Raw genomic sequence first — 13333 nt, 5'->3', positions numbered from 1 at the left:
GTCGGGCTCAACGGGTAGTGATCAATGGCTCTATGTCTAGTTGGCAGCCGGTATCAAGCGGAGTGCCCCAAGGGTCGGTCCTGGGGCCGGTTTTGTTCAATATCTTCATTAATGATCTGGAGGATGGCGTGGACTGCACTCTCAGCAAGTTTGCAGATGACACTAAACTGGGAGGAGTGGTAGATACGCTGGAGGGTAGGGATCGGATACAGAGGGACCTAGACAAATTAGAGGATTGGGCCAAAAGAAATTTGATGAGGTTCAACAAGGACAAGTGCAGAGTCCTGCACTTAGGACGGAAGAATCCCATTCACTGTTACAGACTAGGGACCGAATGGCTAGGCAGCATGTCATAACTGTAAAGGGAAGGGTAACAACCCTCCTGTGTACAATACTGTAAAGTCCCTCCTGGCCAGAGACACCAAAATCCTTTTACCTGTAAAGGGTTAAGAAGCTCAGGTAACCTGGCTGACACCTGACCCAAAGGACCAATAAGGGAACAAGATACTTTCAAATCTTGGGTGGGTGGGGTAGGGAGGAAGGGTTTTGTTTGTGCTCTTTGTTTCAGGGGTTGTTCGCTCTTGGGACTGAGAGGTACCAGACATCAATCCAGGCTCTCCAAATCTTTCTGAACAAGTCTCTCATATTTAAAACTTGTAAGTAACAGCCAGGCAAGGCGTGTTAGGTTTATCTTTGTTTTCTCAACTTGTAAATATTCCTTTTGCTAGAGGGTTTATCTCTGTTTGCTGTAACTTTGAACCTAAGGCTAAAGGGGGTTCCTCTGGGCTCTTTGAATCTGATTACCCTGTAAAGTTACTTTCCATCCTGATTTTACAGAGATGAAGTTTACCTTTTCTTTTAATAAAATTCTTCTTTTAAGAACCTGATTAATTTGTCATGGTTTTAAGATCCAAGGGTTTGGATTTGTGTTCACCAGGACTAATTGGTGATGGGATTACCAAGCCTTCCCAGGGAAAGGGGTGTAGGGGCTTCGGGGGATATTTCTCAAGTCTACCCAGGAAAAGGGGTGTAAGGGCTTGGGGGGATATTTTGGGGGAAGAGGAACTCCAAGTGGTCCTTTCCCTGTTTCTTGTTAAAGCACTTGGTGGTGGCAGAGTATTAAAATTTAACCTAAGCTGGTAGAAAGAAGCTTAGGGGGTCTTTTATGCGGGTCCCCACATCTGAACTGTAGGGTACAGATGTGGCAGTCCTGCAGAAAAGAACCTAGGGGTTACAGTGGATGAGAAGCTGGATATGAGTCAACAGTGTGCCCTTGTTGCCAAGAAGGCTAACAGCATTTTGGGCTGTATAAGTAGGGGCATGATTAATAAACATGTCATATATAAGTATCAGAGGGGTAGTCGTGTTAGTCTGAATCTGTAAAAAGCAACAGAGGGTCCTGTGGCACCTTATAGACTAACAGAAGTATTGGGAGCATAAGCTTTAGTGGGTAAGAACCTCACTTCTTCAGATGCAGGTTCTTACCCACGAAAGCTTATGCTCCCAATACTTCTCTTAGTCTTAAAGGTGCCACAGGACCCTCTGTTGCTTTTTATGTCATATATAATCATTGTATGCTAAATAGAGTTCAGTTGTAGGATTATAGAAGTATAAGACTGATCAGTAGTCAGAAGGGATAAGTACACCTCTACCCCAATATAACGCTGTCCTCGGGAGCCAAAAAATCTTACCACATTATAAGTGAAACCGCGTTATATCGAACTTGCTTTGATTCGCTGGAGCACGCAGCCCCCCCGGAGCACTGCTTTACCACGTTATATCCGAATTCGTGTTATATCGGGTCGCGTTATATTGGGGTAGAGGTGTATGTATTAGGTATCTAAGTAAGCAGGACTGAAACGCAAGGCCTGTAGGCTGAGGCCTGCATGATTTTAGCGTATCTATTTTAGGCCTTGGAGATAAGAAATGCCAACCTAACTGAAGAATAACCCAATACACTAAGTGTAATGCCAACCCACACACGGGCATTGGCAGCAGGGAATCAAACCTGGGACCTCTGGAGCTAAACGCATGAGCTTCTCCTGCATGAGCTACAAGACACATCTCTGTTACCCAAGGCTAGAGCACAGGGGTTCTCAAACTAGGGATAGTGACCCCTCAGGGGGTCACAAGGTTATTACATGGGGGGTCATGAGCTGCCAGCCTCCACCCCAAACCCCACTTCATTCCAGCATTTATAATAGTGTTAAATATATTTAAAAAGTACATTTAATTGCTAAGGGTGGGGGGTGGCACTCAGAGGCTTGCTGTGTGAAAGGGGTCACCAGTACAGACGTTTGAGAGCCGCTGCTCTAGCAGGCTCATCATCCCCTCGGGGGCCTAGCCACTGCTAGAGGGGGACAGAGCACCACTCCACGCACGCCGGGAGGGGGTTACATAAACTGATGGGGAAAGATGAACCAAGTGGTGATATTGCAAAAAATTAGATTAATTTTAAATCACAAAAATGCTGTAGAGGCATCTCTGTCTCCACCACGGGCCTGACCCACGGGATACAGGTTGTGCATCAGTGCTAATGAGAATAAAGAGAACTTACACAGCCTATAGAAACTGGGGTCCCTTAACTTTCTAGGGGACACTCGACCAACAAGGAAAAAGAGGGGTGACACTTTCATGCACATGCGCAGAATGTAGGTATAGGCAGAATCACATTACAAAAAGGCAGTGCCCAGAGCGGGAAAATTGGGCTTCCCATGGGAAACTCCATCAGGAACCATCCCTCTGCTAATGATCAATGTTGTTAATATAATACCAGATAACCCCACTTCCCGTATCCTGGTGCCCCGGGTGGGACCTGGGAAAGAACAGCCAGCGTCAGCCATAGACCCTGCCCCCCACTTACTCCGTGGCGAGCTGAGAGCTGACAGGAGAACAGAATAAGCACTCTGGGGAGTTTAGGAAAAGAGGACAGAGAGACACTGGGGGAGCACAAGGGGGATTTGCAGAGGCAGTCAGCAGTGAAGAAAGGGAAGGGCTGTTACAAAAAGTTTGCCAAGAAAGGAAAAGTCAGGACATGCTTCAGGCCCATCCATTTGTGCTGCTTATTATGAGAAACCCAGGGAGCCATCGGCCTTGCTGTAGGTGCATGCGAGGAGCCACTCTTAAACACCCATGCCTCCCATGAGTCTAATACCTTGAAACGCTGTCTTGCTCTGGTAATGTCCCCGGCCAACCTGCCCTACGGCGTGTCTACACCAGCCCTGCCCCGGCGCCCAGGGCCTCCGTCACAGCCAGTTCGTTGTGCAGGCGGGTACACGGCCATGCCCACACCGCTGCCTTGTGTGCTGGGCTCTAACCGGGCTCAGGAGCCCAGTGACCTGCAGTCACCCCGTGGCTCTTCCCTTCGCCCCGTCCCCGCGGGTCTGGCTGAGAGGAGGTGGTGACGCCGTGGGGCAGGGCGCTGTCTCACTCTGGGCTGCACAGCAGGAGGGGAGGGAATAACTGGTGCTCGGGCAGAGATGATACCAAAGCCCCAGCGCAAACCCCTCCCTGCTCCCAGGGTCACACCTGGGGATGGTCAGGAGCTTATGGGGCCCAGGCAGCCCACAGGCCCCTCCTCCCCCTTTCACCAAGGCTAGTGTGCGGAGCCGGGCAGGGCAGGGCGTCCCCACGTGCTGCCCCCGGCTGTTAGCGCTGGATCCCTACAGCCCAGGAGAACCCAGCCCGACGGGCAGCGAGGCCGGGAACCGCTGCAGCCAAGCCCCCGCCACAAGAGCCAGTGCAGCCAGGGTGAACAGCGGAGTGTGCAGCTGCCAGGGAGGGGGCCACGCCTGGCCCAGCGGTGGGCAGCAGAGACACCCGGAAAGCACCTCCCTGGGGAGACAGGCCCAGGGCCTGAGGGCTCCCCAGGGCAGTGGAGAAAGGCAGCAGGAGCCTTTGGGAGCGAGGCCCAGCTTTGCCGCAGGAGGGCGATTAGCCATTGGAACAACCCGCCAAGGGCCAGGATGGAGTCTCTGGGGCCTGACGTCTCCCAGCCCAGACTGGGGACCTCTGGAAGCTACGCCGGGCTGCCAGGGACTGAACTCCATGGGCGAAGTCTAACGTCCTGAGCTGCGCAGGAGACAGAGACAAGCTGGCCTGGCTTGCCAGCCCTTTCATTCCCCATACAGGCCCTCAGCCCGCCCGCAGCAAACTCTGGGGCCTGGTGCAGCCAGCCCCATTACACACCTGCTCCAGCACCTCCCCTGCTCCCTCGCACACCCTTTCAGCCCCTGTAATCACTCCCTGCTCAGCCCCCGGCCATCCCTTCTGGCGTGTCACTGCCATACGGCCGCTACTTCTCAGCAATGGGCTAGCAAAGCCCCCGGCCAGCCAGTCTGTCCACGGTCTGCAGTGCCTGGCTGCCTCATCCTCCAACTCCTCTCCTGCCCATCGCTGGGAGAACTACGCCCCAGCCTGGCTCGGTCAGCGAGCAGCAGCTTGGAGCTGGCTGCAGGGAGCAGGGGACGTCACGGAGGCCAGGGACACGCAGGATGGGTCCGGGCGTGCTGGACTGGGCAGGATTAGCTGTGGCACATGCTCTCCCCCGTGCAGCCCAGCCCAATTCTCAGCCCAAAGCCCAGGTGCCAGGCGGGGAAATAGTTCTGGTGGGCTCTGGAGCGACGTCCACCCAGCACAGGGCAGCGACCCAGAGCCAGGTGGACAGGCTCAGGCCTACAGTGCTAAAAACGGCTGTCGAGGGTGGGGCTCGGGCTCTGAAGCCCAGCTGCTCCCCCCAGCTTCAGCGCCTGCCCTCCAGCCCGCCATCTCCACAGCCAGTTCTAACCCCGCCGCGCGAGTCCTGTGAGCCCCAGCCTGGCAGCCCAGGCTCTGAGTCGCTGCTGCTCAGGGTAGACAGACCCGGGTTTCCCCTCGAGGGAGCCGGACGATGGGCAAGGCTCCCTCTGGGAACGGGCCAGCCCGAGCCTGCTCAGCAGTAGCATGAACGGAGGAGCCGGGTTCTGCTGTGGTGTTAATGCAGCAGCAAGTGGCGCTGCCATGGGGGCGGGATCAGGTAAGGCTCCTTGCACCTATAAAGCCCAGGGCACGGGAAGGAACAGGAGGCTTCTCAGTCCTGTTTATCGGCCCTGCCAGGGCATGAACGGGGAATCCCCTGCCTGGCCGTATCCATGTAGATGAGCTGCCACTGCCTCAGCATTGTGGGGAACCAAGACTGCCACTGAACCCTGTCACGGGGTCCCCGGGCGATGCTCTGGAACTGCTCCCTACGAAGCCAGGCAGGACTCGCAGCCAGCGTAAAACCGAAGGTTTATTAGTCGGCAGGAACATGGTGTAGAATAGAACTTGTTAGCACAGAAATCAGTGACTTTCAGCCAAGTCCATCTTGGAGAATCCCAGACACCCTGGACTCCCCCCTCCAGTCCCCCACCGCAGACTGCCCTGGGCCCAGCTGCCTGGCCTCCCTTCAGTCTTTTTGTCCTGCTTCCGGAGCAAAGTGTGACCTGGTCACATTCCCCTCCTGGGTCTCAGGTTACAACGGGCACCGGCCATCGCCTACATGCAGGCAACTGGAGCCACCTCACTTTCCCCAAGGGCCTCAGCAAAGGTCACACCCAATTCCCACCACACAGGCATTGGTGCAGCACACAGGGAAAGAGGCACACACACAATATTAGTATAGGACAGTAAGACTCACATGCAACGTTAGGTGAAAAACCTCACTTCGGCACACCCCGGCTGCTGGCTGGCCCCCCTCTGCCCTGAGGCGCGCCCCCCCCGTGGCAGCTCCCCGCCTAGGGAGCCGTGCGGCAGCTCCCCACCCCAGCTCACCTCTCCTCCACGTCCTCCCCAAGCACGCCGTCGCCGCTACACTCCTCCCGCCTCCAAGGCTTGCGGCGCCAATCAGCTGTTTGGTGCCGCAAGCCTGGTAGGGAGAGAAGCAGAGCGCGGCGGCGTGCTCAGGGGAGGAGGCGGAGCAGAGGTGAGCTGGGGCAGGGAGTTCCCCTGCGTGCCGCCCCCCCACCCTTACTTGCTGCAGGCGGCCCTCCCTGCCCCAACTCCCTCCGCCTAAATGCCGCCGACGACTGGGGCGGCCGAAGATCCGGCCGCCGCTGTCGCCACCGAAGAAAATGCCGCCCCCAAATGCTAGCGCCCTAGGTTGCACCGGCCCCGCTGCCGCCATGCGGATAACGAACACCACGGATGTGTACGCGCTGATTCGGGTTTGGTTTTCTGCCTCGTGGGTAGCTGCTCCCCTTGCCCCCCGGGATCCGTCTCTGCAGGTCTCTGCCAGCTCCCCGACCGTGACCAGCGGGTGCACTTGTAACAGCCGCTAAGTCTCAGGTTCCTCTCTTTGGCAAACAGCCGAGCCGCGAGGAAAGGGACCTCCCTTCTCCACCCCACAGGGGAGTCTCGCTGGTCGCGGGCAGCCGTAGTGCGCAGCCAGCATGGGGAGGGGGCCAGCGAAGAACCCGGAGAACCAGGCTGCGAGGGGCACCCCCAGAAATCAGGCACCCAAAGTCACTCACACATCTTGGCCTTTGAGTGTAAATGAACCCCAGAAAAGCCTCAACAGGCAAAACCCCCCATCAGAGCGTATCACCCACCCCCTCGGAGCCTGACCCTGGGAGGCTGGGACAGGCCGTCTCAGCCTGGCTCTCGCCGGCAGAAGGTAGCTGAAGCCAACAGGGTCCCAGTGGGATGTCGGTGGGAAACAGAAACAGACATGAAACCCACTAAGCGCAGGAGACCGATCAGGAAAAGCGGGTATTGAACCAAAGCATGAACTCTGCCCACTGCAAAGCCAGCCGCAGACCTGCACTCGGCTCTCAGACTGCACGGGCAGAAGGGACAATTGTGAGCATCTGTCTAACCTCCTCCAGGGCGCAGGCCACAGAACCCACCCACTCCTGTAATAGCCCCCAACCTCTGGCTGAGTTACTGACGCCCTCAAATCACGGTGTAAAGACCTCAAGTTAGAGAGACTTCAAGTTCACTTGCAGGTTTAAACTAACCCATGCTGCAGAGGAAGGTGAAACCCCCCTAGGGTCTGCTAATCTGACCCGGGGGACGATTCCTTCCTGACCCCAAATACTGTTAGACCTGGAGCATGTGGGCAAGACCCATGAGCCAGACACCTAGGAGAGAATTCTCTCTAGTACCTCAGAGCCCTCTCCAGCTAGTGCTCATCACCGGCCGGCAGGCTCTGGGTCTGACTCTGCAGTGTTGTAGGGGGCCAGTCCCATTGCAGGATCAGACCCAAGTGAAGACACAGGCCTAGTACAAGCTGCCAATGGGCTCTTGGCTAGGCAATGCTCGGACACCCTGGCAGGAAGGTGCAGCAAGTTACACCGAGAGCAATGCAACACCCCACACTGGCTGTGTCCAACAGCTCCGCTTTATTTCACTCTGCTACAGTTCCGTGTTTCTGTTCTAGTCACACACACAAGTCAGGCTCGGAGGCAAACACCCCTGTTCCCAGTGACTCATGCTGCATAACCAGGAGGGGCAGAAATCCACGGGGGATTCTGGCCAAGGCAGTGGGGATTGGGACATTCTAGTCTACACGAGGGCTATATTAACACTAGATGAAAGGGTCAATGGATAAATTAGATTAGCAGGATGAACGACATCCCTCCCTCCCCTCCCCACCCCCCCCCGCGCAGGATCAAAGCCCCAAGCCCCAGGCAGGCGTCCCATAGGGCTGGAAGGACATCCCTGACATCCCTTTTCCTTCCACGCTGGGAGAGCCGGCAGCGATCAGCCCCGACGTCCAAATCACTGGGCGACTATTTTACTTTACAGTCAACACTCACAGCCTTATGCCTTGGGGCCAACCTGCCCCATGGACAGCCAGCCAAAGCAGGAGCCTCGCTGCACGGGACCGGGAGGTTTCTAATCAGAGGAGCAGCAGATAAAGGGTTAAACGTGTGTCTGTAGCCACCATGCACCTCAGTCTGCTCTGCACTGGAGCGTTTGCTGCTCTAAGACCCGGTTTCGCTCTGGAAGACTCCGAACACACGTCACGGCCCTGTGCTGCCGAGCCTGCCCCCCTCTGGCCCCAGCTTGCTACGGGCAGGGCTAGGAACCAGGTCAGCCTAGCTCAGGGCTTTTCAACCTTCTTTCCATTTGCAGACCCTACAAAGTTTCGACTGGAGGGGCAGCTCCCTTTGGAAATCCTAGACAGTCTGAGGATCCCCAGGGGGCCGCGGCCCACAGCCTGAAAGCCCCTGGCCTAGGGCTGTGATGCCACTGAGGACAAAGGCGATTGGAGTCAGCCCAACTTGCCTTTCCATGGCCATCTCACAGCGCGAGATCCCCCAGAGCCGCTGCGTCGGGGAGCCGCGGCCCAGGCAGAGGCCAGCGCAACAGACAGCGCTCGGGCAGCTCTCTGATCCAGCAGCTTAGCGCAGCCCAGCCAGGCTGGTGGTGCCTGGTCATACGGGGGGAAGGACTCCGGCTCCCGGGCTGGGCTGCGACGTTCCCCTCGCAACCAGAGACCTGCCACTGCCCAGGGATTTCTGTTGGCCTGGCCGGGAACCGAGGGACGCCTGTTCACGGCTGCTCTACAGATATAGTGTTTAGTGGCTCTAATGACATGTAATGAGACCACAGACACCGCCCGGGCCCGGCCTCAGTCGTCCGGACCATGCAAAGGGCATCAGCAGCTACCGCCACCCTGCGCACGGGAACCGACGTTCCCAGACAGCTCGGGGGGCAGCGTCACCCCAGGGTCCAGCCCAGCTGAGATCTGCAGCCGCCCCCGACCTCCCGCCTGGGCTGGAGCCTGCTGTTTGCCCCAGTTCTACTGGCCAGGCGACGCCTGGGAGCCCCTGGCGCAGCGGGTGGGATGCCCCGGGGACAGGGCTGCAGGGGGTGGTGGGACTCCCAGCAGAGCCCTGGCACAAGTGCGGGCGTGGGGCAGAGGAAGGAGAGATGCCAAGGCCAGAAATAGCTTCCCACAGGGCAACCCCTGCCCCTCAGAGCCAGAGCCAGCTGTGGGGGGCAAGGGGACGCCAGCGGCTCCTTAGGCAGAGGGAGCGCTCGGAGCAGAGTCACCATCACGTGACAGGAGCTGTGTCCGGACAAAGCCCGTGGCCAGCGCCGGCAGAGGGGTTAAACCCGCCGGCCAGGGACCAGCCGCCCCATGGAGCAGCGAGGAGTCATGAAGGGCATGGGAAGGGCCAGCCAGTCACAGGCACGAAGAAATCTCCTCCAAGGACAGACCCACCTGGGGCAAACCGTCTTATTAGGAGAGACCCAGCACCAGGCCACCCTACTGGGGGAGGGGAGCTCATCCCCGGGGCACCCTATCGGGGGAGGGGAGAGACCCATCCCTGGGGCGCCTGGCCACCCCATTGGGGATGGAGGGAGGGGGCTGGAGCACATGACTTATGAGGAGAGGTTGAGGGAACTGGGATTGTTTAGTCTGCAGAAGAGAAGAGTGAGGGGGGATCTGATAGCTGCTTTCAACTACCTGAAGGGGGGTTCCAAAGAGGATGGAGCTCGGCTGTTCTCAGTGGTGGCAGATGACAGAACAAGGAGCAATGGTCTCAAGTTGCAGTGGGGAAGGTCTAGGTTGGATATTAGGAAACACTATTTCACTAGGAGGGTGGTGAAGCACTGGAATGGGTTACCTGGGGGGGGGGAGGGGAGAGAGACCCCCTCCTGGGGAATGACCAGTCCACGGGAAGCCCCCTCTCTCCCCCACGCCATGCTGTCTGTCCTCACTCCTTCCCCCTCCTCTTTTCCACACCCCCAGCCCCAATGCCCCCCCAGCCTGATCTACTCGCAGTCTAGACACCGAGGCCTGGGGAACCCCTGGCCCTTCCCCTCCCCACCCTGCGGGCAGCCTGCGGCACTGGGCTCACCCTGCCTTGCTGCCCGAGCCCCCCCGGGGGGAAGGGTGGGGTGCGGGTCAGAGGGGTCAGAGCAGGTCCGAGCCCAGCCTGGGTGGAGCCGGCAGCCCCACGCCGGGCACGTAGCGGGAGCAGCCGGGGGCCCGGCTCTGGCTGGCCTCGGCCACGGCGGCCATTTGCACGGCGCTCTCCGTCTCCAGCAGTCTCTCCCAGTGGTAGACCAGGCCGTGCAGCTGGCACCACTTCATGGCGGCAGACAGACCGGCCAGGGCCTCGGCGGCGGTGACGCGGCTCCCCGGGTCCAGGTCCCCGTCCTCCTCTGAGCACTCGGCGGCCTCGGCCCACTGGCTCCTCTGGGCCAGCGCACACTCCTCGCTGGTCATCTCGCCCACGGCCGGCTCCTCCGCGTCCATGCCGACGAAGTCGCTGAAGTCCTGCTCGCTCATGAAGGGCGGCCGGGGCACGTCGGCCAGCGGCGGCAGGTCCAGCTCCTCCCGCTCAAAGGGCGCCAGGTGGAAGCCGGCCTTCCGGAAGCAGCTCTGTACCGTGGCCGGCCGGACCAGGCTCCACGCCTGGTGCAGCATGTAAACGGCGTCCAGCAGCGTGACCCGCCCGGCGATCTCGGCCGCCCGCCCCGCCCGCCCCTGCTCCGGGCTCAGCAGGGCCTTGGCCGCCACCAGCGCCCGGTAGTGTCCCTTCAGATTGCGGATGACGCCCATGTCCATGGGCTGGGTGATGCTGCTGGTGTTGGGGGGGAAGAAGGCCAGCTTGATGTGACGCAGCTTGGCTTGCAGCTCGCGGGGGTGAGCGCTGCTGTGGGCCAGGAAGAGCAGGACCTTGCGCCGGTCGCGCCGCAGCTCCTGGTCCCACTGCAGCGCCCACTCCTGGAAGATGTGCGCGGTCACCCAGGCGTTGGCCGAGTTGGCGTAGGCGACGGGCAGGGCGCGCAGGTCCTTGGGCAGGCACCGCGGCCGCCGGCTCTTGCCCACCACCAGCAGGCGCCTCTTCTCCGTGCCGGCGTGGTTGGCGCAGCAGAGGACGGAGACGCGGTCCTTGGCCTTCTTGCCGCCCAGGAGCGGCGGGTCCCGGTCGGGGTAGCCGCGGTACAGCAGCCCGGTCTCGTCAGCATTGAAAATGTTCTCGGCGCTGTAGCCGGCCAGCAGGGAGGGCAGCACCTCGCTCACCCAGCTCTGGGCGCTGCCGACGTCCGCGTCCTGCTTCTCGCCATGCTGCCGCTTGAAGACGATGTTGTGGCGGGTCTTCCACCGGCAGAGCCAGCCATCCGTGGCCTCGAACTCCCGGCCTGAGTGCAGGGCCAGCTCCTGGGCCTTGGCCTTCAGGATCGGGCCCGAGAGCCTCTCCCCCCTGGCCAGGGCCTGCTGGAACCAGAGGAACAGCGCGTCCTCCACCTCCCCGCCCTTGCCCTCCCGCTTACGCTTCCGCAGCGGGTTGGCGTTGGTGCGCCAGTCGGCCAGAATCTGCTCCCGGCTGCGGCCGATCCGGCCCGCCTGGCTCTTGGAGATCCCAAACAGCTTGGCCACGCTGGACAGGGAGGCAGAGGGCGACTCCAGGGCCTGCAGCAGTTTGACCCGGTCGGCCAGCGAGAGCTCCTTCCTCTTGGAAATGACCGTGGTCGTGCAGCACGAGAGCCGGCGCTTGGAAGGGTCTGCTGGGAAAGAAAGACCCCGTCAGCTCTCCGCAGCCGGCCCAGCGCCTCTCCCACACCTCGTTCCCAGGGCAGCCCTGGGCAACTGGGCCCCACACACCCCGCATCTTCCTTGAGCGGTCGTACCCCCTCTAGCCCCAGGCTCTGAGGCTCGCAGCTCTCCTGGGAGCGAAGATCATCCCCGGCTACCGATGGGGAAACTGAGGCACAGAGAGGGGCTGTGACTTGCCCAAAGTCTCAAAGCACCTCACTGGCAGATCTTGGAACAGAACCCAGGAGTCCCGGCTTCCACCTCCCAGCAGATCCCATTCCCCTCCCAGAGCTGGGAATAAGAACCCAGGAGTCCCACTGGAAACGCTCCACGTGTAGCCCTGAATGAGTCACCTGCGAGGAGAGGCTGTGACCCAGGAGTGGGGGAGCCCACCCTGTTCTCAACCCCTGCGCTAGCAACTGGCCACCCTCCCCGCTGGGGGGCTTTGAGTAATAGGAAACCACAAGACCATAACACACGCCCAGACCGTGGTGCTGCCGCAGCCCGGCCTGTGTTGCCTGTAAGGAGCAACAGCGGCCGGGAGTTCCTCTTAAAGATCTGTCAGTCCCAGCACGACACTCGTGGGGCTTTTTCAGACCAAGTTTGGGCCCCCCCGCTGGGACGTGGGCACTAAACCCTGGTGGAGAATCGACTCCGGGGGCGAGCGGCTGCGAGAGCTGCCTGCAGAGAGCATGGGACACATTCCTCAGCAGCGGGGAGCGGAGACGGGTCAGATGCGCTAACAGGACACATGGCTCCGTGAGGTGCAGGGTGGAGAACCAGCCGTGAGCAGTAATGCAGAGACAGCGTTTGCATGTGTGATAACTGGACATGTCCATTACACCAGCTACCCAGGGACCTGGTGTGGGCTGTCTCACTAAAAGGGGCACCCCCCACGGACCGCACGGGGCCAAGAGTGGGCACGATCTGTGAGTCCATGACACCTGGCCATTCACACGTGCAGTCATTACAGCTGGGTATGGGCAGGCTAGAAACGATGGGCCTGGAACTCTCCAGGCCTGAGTCTCCCGTCTCGGGCCGTGTGCCGCTGTTTGCACCTGGGCCATCGTACGCCCACGCTGCCCAGCCGTCAGTGACAACCCGGGGCAAAGCAAGTGGGGGGCAGGGCCTCAGAGTGGGCACGCCAGGCTATCCAGGCTGGGAACTGGGTCTGGAGAGGTGTGTGCATCACTCACCTGGGACGGGGCCTTTGGGGCTCTCCCTCGCTCGCAGGTCCTGGCTGTCCCCGACATGCGGCTCTTCCCCTCGCTCCAGCTTAGAGACGAGCTCAGGTTTGGGGCTTGCAGAGCCTGGGCCGGGGGGAGAAGCACAGTCGGTTTCTGGCACTCCCCCAGGACCCTGGCTCAGGCTCTCCTGGGCTGCTGGGGGAGTGGGGGGGGGAAAAGAGGGGCGCGCTTGGGGTCAGGTGTGAAACAGTCATCAGAGCTGGCGCTAAAGGGGCCTTCTTGTATGAGGCACAGTCAGAGCAGTTAATTCCCCCAGGGGCCAGACAGAATCACCCCCCACACCCTGCCCCCCAACCCTCCATCGTCCCCCGCCAGGGCTCCCCACTCTGCCAGCGCCTGGAGCGCTCGGACAGGCCTGCACAAGCAATGCGCTGACCAGGGCTACGAGGCCAGATCTGGGCAAAAGCGGTTCCCCGGGGCTCAGTGCCGGGCACCAGGCACAAGTGGGCTGAAACGGAGACAGGGACCGAGTGAGACCCACAAGGAGCCACAAACGCTCAGCAGGGGATATCGCAGGTCACAGCTGAAGTGCACAGACAGGAGCTTATGCAGCCCCATACTAGCCTGCCCA

At 59.9% G+C, this 13333-nt stretch overlaps 1 protein-coding gene across 1 annotated transcript; it reads right to left on the bottom strand.

The window, feature by feature from the left end:
- Positions 1-9753: 9753 nt before the first annotated feature.
- On the bottom strand, positions 9754-12825 carry LOC113409544 (tigger transposable element-derived protein 4-like; the record flags this gene model as incomplete). The annotated part of the gene is made up of 2 exons (XM_026663580.1): positions 9754-11484; positions 12712-12825. Coding segments are annotated over 2 exons (1712 nt in total), but the record flags the coding sequence as incomplete, so codon positions are not given.
- Between the last annotated feature and the right edge of the window lie 508 nt (positions 12826-13333).

Source organism: Terrapene carolina, unplaced genomic scaffold (assembly GCF_002925995.2).
Source record: "Terrapene carolina triunguis isolate 2854851 unplaced genomic scaffold, T_m_triunguis-2.0 Scaffold33795, whole genome shotgun sequence".
NCBI lineage: Eukaryota > Metazoa > Chordata > Testudines > Emydidae > Terrapene > Terrapene triunguis.
Note: the sequence above shows the minus strand (reverse complement) of the source record. Positions and strands in the feature narration are given on the sequence as shown.